This window comes from Cibotium barometz, chromosome 2 (genome assembly GCF_041138505.1).
Source record: "Cibotium barometz isolate CiBa-2024 chromosome 2, ASM4113850v1, whole genome shotgun sequence".
In the NCBI taxonomy this organism is placed as follows: domain Eukaryota; kingdom Viridiplantae; phylum Streptophyta; class Polypodiopsida; order Cyatheales; family Cibotiaceae; genus Cibotium; species Cibotium barometz.
This window is the reverse complement of record NC_141047.1, coordinates 69,470,964-69,475,587: the sequence shown is the minus strand read 5'-3', so window position 1 is coordinate 69,475,587 and position 4,624 is coordinate 69,470,964. Positions and strand designations below refer to the sequence as shown.

Below are 4,624 nucleotides of genomic sequence, written 5' to 3'. Positions count from 1 at the left end.
TGTTTTGGGCATAAAAGATGAGGAGGTAGAAGGAAGGTTTTTTGCTTGTCAAAATGCTCCCTCTTACTTGCTTGCTTGCTTCTAGGGTTGTGCTCTTGGGCTAGAGCTAGATATGTAACTACTCATCTAAACTTGATGGATTTGTATGGTTTGAAAGTATGGAAGAATGTTAGAAAGCTTTTTTCTTTTTAATACATTTCACACTTACCATTATTGGAAAAAGACATTGTGAAAGAAAAAGGTGTAATGTTGTGACCCCAAGAGGATAGGATGCTCGCAGTTCTTGGTAGAGGTGCCAAGTTTGAGTCACACCAAGCATTCATGATGTTTTGTGTGTATGGTTTGATGCCTTATAAATAAAGTGCCACCACATGCTATGTTCGCATGTCCCACAATGCAACTAAGTTGTTGGTCTTATCGTCTCAATCTCACCTTTCTTGAAATGGTTAATAGTCACAAAAATTGCATCCTCAAAATTTGAGGGTTTTCTTTAAAAAAAATTGACCTTTTGGGAAAATTATAACCCTAAACCCTGCCTCCGTGCAATTTAAACCTTACACGATGTGTCCCGCTGAAATAAGTGCTTTGACCAAGTCATAACAAGTATTGTCAATTTCCTTCTTTTTTAGGACTCCCACTATCCTTTGGAGAAAAGGATATCGAACTAGTTTGAGCTGACCACTCAGAGTAAGATACATCAATGATTGTGGAAGACTCTTGGTTAAAACAACTACACCAAACAATACAACACAAAAAAGAGAAAGCCAAAAAAAAACAGTTGCTGCACAACTCAGCTCTAAAGTTCTAAATTGGTGTATAATTGAATTACAGAAAGGCTAAAAGAGAACAAATGCTTAACTTCAGCATACTGAAGAGTTCTGTCAGGCAATTTTCATCCTCATCTTATTTGCACAATTGCTACCAGTATTCAAATTTTCATCACTACAATTTTCATCAGCAGCCAGGCAACACAATTGCACTACCATCACCAGTATTCCTCACAAATACACTTTCCATCCTCGAAAATGTGAATGCGGTTTGTGTCTTTGACCTGAATTTTGCGCTTCTCCATCTTTGATATGAGCGATGTAGCAAAATGGCAGTCACCACAAACCCGCATGTTCTTCGTAACACGTATAGGTGTCCCTTCAGGTGTATTGATGAGGGCACATGCGATGGCCAACTTCTCACTATGCCCACATAGCATATCTTCCTTTGCATCATCTGAAATGGCTTGTGACACCCAGTGCAAACCTGGGGAATACCCTTCCAGCGATATTTTTTGACCAATGTCTTTTAGCTTTGCATAGATATTTTTGCTTTGGGGATGACTCCAATCCCCTACAGTAAATGAATGTACATTTCTACTTGCATCAGTCCACCAACAACGTCCTGGTATCATCCAAGCTCCATTTTTCAATCTCATATCTTCAACCTTGTCCGCTTCCTCTTCCATGCCAGCAGCTGCATATATATTACTCATGAGGACATATGCGGCAGCATTCTTTTCATCCAACCGTACTGCATGCTCAAAGGCCCATCTTCCAAGCTTCACATTTCCCCATTTTCGACAAGCACCCAACAGACCAGACCAAAGCGGAAGACAATCAGAAGGTGGCATGTTCTCAATCACACTTATTGCCTTGTCAAAGTGCCCTGCACGACCGAAAAGATCAACCATGCAAGTGTGGTGCTCTAAAGTTGGGATGATGTTGTAGACTGTGCTCATAGTCTCAAAGTACGTTTGCCCCTCATCCACTAGACCTGCGTGACTGCACGCAGTAAGCAACACAACGAATGTGACCAGGTCTGGCTCTGTACATTCTCCTATCATTTTGCTGAACAAGTCAAAAACAGTTTCAAACTTTCCAAGCTGGGCATATCCTGCGATTAGCGCAGTCCAGGAAACTACATTCCATACTGGAAGCTCATCAAACACTTCTTGCGCTTTTGCAAGCGCGCCACATTTGGCATACATATCCACCAATGCATTGCCAAGCACAATATCTTTTTCCAATAACCCCTGCCTGGAAACCTCTGCATGTATCTCTTGACCCTTCTCAGTTGCTCCTATGCTGCCACAAGCTTTCAAGATGCAAACAAAGGTGATTGCGTCTGGGTAGAGGCCCTCATCTTGCATCCGTCCAAAGCAGTTCAGAGCTTCATCACCGTGCCCATGCTCGGCATATCCTGCGATTAACGCATTCCAGGAAACTACATCCCGTACTAGAAGCTCGTCGAACACTTCTTGTGCTTTTGCAAGCGCGCCACATTTGGCATACATATCCACCAATGCATTGCCAAGCACAATATTTTTTTCCAGTAACCCCTGCCTGACAACCTCAGCATGTACCATTTCACCCTTCTCAGCTGCTCCTATGCTGCCACAAGCTTTCAAGATGCATAGAAAGGTGACTGCGTCTGGGTAGAGGCCCTCGTCTCGCATCAGTCCAAAGCAGTTCAGAGCTTCATCACCGTGCCCATGCTCGGCATATCCTGCGATTAGCGCAGTCCAGGAAACTACATCCCGTGCTGGAAGCTCATCAAACACTTCTTGGGCTTTGGCAAGCGCGCCACATTTGGCATACATATCCACCAATGCATTGCCAAGCACAACATCTTTTTCTAATAACCCCTGCCTGGCAACCTGAGCATGTATCTCTTCACCCTTCTCCGCTGCACCTATGCTGCCGCAAGCTTTCAAGATGCATACAAAGGTGACTGCATCTGGGTAAAAGCCCTCGTCTCGCATCCGTCTAAAACAATTCAAAGCTTCATCACCGTGCCCATGCTGGACATATCCTACCAGTAGCGCATTCCACAAAACAATATCCCGTTCTGGAAGCTCGTCAAACACTTCTTGCGCTTTTGCAAGCGCACCACATTTGGCATACATATCCACCAATGCAGTGCCAAGCACAATATTTTTTTCCAATAACCCCTGCCTGGCAACCTCAGCGTGTATCTCTTCGCCCTTCTCAGCTGCTCCTATGCCGGCACAAGCTTTCAAGATGCATACAAAGGTGACTGCGTTCGGGGAGAGGCCCTCGTCTTGCATCCGTTCAAAGCAGTTCAGAGCTTCATCACCATGCCCGTGTTGGGTATATCCTGCGATTAGTGCAGTCCAGGAAACTACATCCCGTACTGGAAGCTCATCAAACACTTCTTGTGCTTTTGCAAGCGCGCCGCATTTGGCATACATATGGAGCAGGGTGTTGCCGACATAAATGTTCTTTTCAAGCAACCCCTTTTTGAGAATATCAGCATGTATTCTGCGGCCTTTGCACAGGTCCTTTTGCTTGGCACAAGCCTTTAGCAACGCCACAAGAGCAGTAGCGTCTTGAAACTCCTCGTGATTGCTGTTGGTAACAATCAGCACCTCCTCACCTCGGTGGTGGATTTCCTTGGCCTTGGTCATCCGCTTATCCTTCCGTACACGGAACTCTCCATCTTTCACTTGGAGCTGCAGTCCGCTTCTTCCCAACTGCTCTTGGACCCAAGGCGGATTGTGCCAGCGATCCATCCACAGCGGCTCCTTTGTCAGTTTGTGCCTGAAGTCTGGGGATCTTGGGCTTCTCTGTGATGCAAAACAAAACTTAGGAAAGCCAATAGCTTTTCCTGTACTCCTCTCATGAAATTGTAAAACGGTGCTTACCTTGCTGTTTCGATTGTCCCAAAATTGGGAGGGATCCCTGAAGTACTCCTTCCATAAGAAGTCCATGTCTCTACATGCCATTGAGAGGGAGCCGAACAAGCCCTTTTCGGTTGTTAAGAAGTGAGCGTTCCTGACTTTCTTTGGGGTTGTTAAGTGGAGAGGAGTTATGAAAGAAGCCTAGTGCGTTGCAACGGTTTTTTTTTCCTTTTTAATGAACAATTTTTGGCCTGCTAGCGTTTTGGCCTTAGTGTTTGTTTATAGTTTTTTTTCCTTTTTAATGAACAATTTTTGGCCTGCTATGGTTTTTCATTTTTTACCTTTTTTTTGACCAATAATAATTATATATTTATATCAGCAGAAAATGATCAGGTATACAAGATGACAAAAGATAACTCTGGGTTACTCCAGTAGACACCTATACTTCACATTTTACTTAGTTTACAGAGCAAATCTCATTTCTCATCTCAAGGCTGCTTAGACTCTCTTTCTCAAGAGTGGGCTTGTAACCCTCTCTCTCAAGGCTTAGACTCTCTTTCTCACCAGTGAGTGGGCTTGTATTTACTACATAAAAGTTTTTAATATTTATAAGACTTTAGCGTTGGGTTTGTATTCTTAGTCTATTTTGTGATTAAGAAATTAAGGAAAAAACGATTGGCTAAGGGTTCTCAAAGTTTAAGCATATCTCATGCATTGGGTGCTTATATTTCATGGCATTTAGTAAGCACTCAATGTCGCTCAAAGAAAGTAAACAATATTTTTTTAGAATCGCTCTCTCTCTCTCTCAACATTCTTCCTCGTGCTTCTTTTCTTTTCCCCTTCCCTTGTATTCAAGTTTGTCTTTTGTGAAGATTTTCTTTTATGTTTGGAGTGCCAAATGAGGATAATCGACAAATTTAGCTACCTCGCAAAACAACAACACCCTCCAAAACCAAGCCTTGAGAGTCTAGAAGAAAAAGAGCTCAAAATTCT

General features: G+C 43.2%; 1 protein-coding gene across 1 annotated transcript; it reads right to left on the bottom strand.

Moving 5' to 3' along the window:
- Positions 1–797: 797 nt before the first annotated feature.
- On the bottom strand, positions 798–3,882 carry LOC147641408 (putative pentatricopeptide repeat-containing protein At3g15130). Its single transcript, XM_086821080.1, has 2 exons — positions 3,656–3,882; positions 798–3,577 (listed from the first exon to the last, which is right to left on the bottom strand). The coding sequence occupies exons 1-2, from the start codon at positions 3,734–3,736 to the stop codon at positions 986–988; spliced, it is 2,673 nt and encodes an 890-aa protein (XP_086677206.1). The 5' UTR covers positions 3,737–3,882; the 3' UTR covers positions 798–985.
- Positions 3,883–4,624: the final 742 nt, after the last annotated feature.

Coding starts and splice junctions, on each gene's coding strand:
- LOC147641408 (XM_086821080.1), bottom strand. CDS start 3,736: ATGGCATGTAGAGACATGGACTTCTTATGGAAGGAGTACTTCAGGGAT. Junction 3,578..3,655: donor GGGACAATCGAAACAGCAAG/GTAAGCACCGTT, acceptor TTTGCATCACAG/AGAAGCCCAAGATCCCCAGA.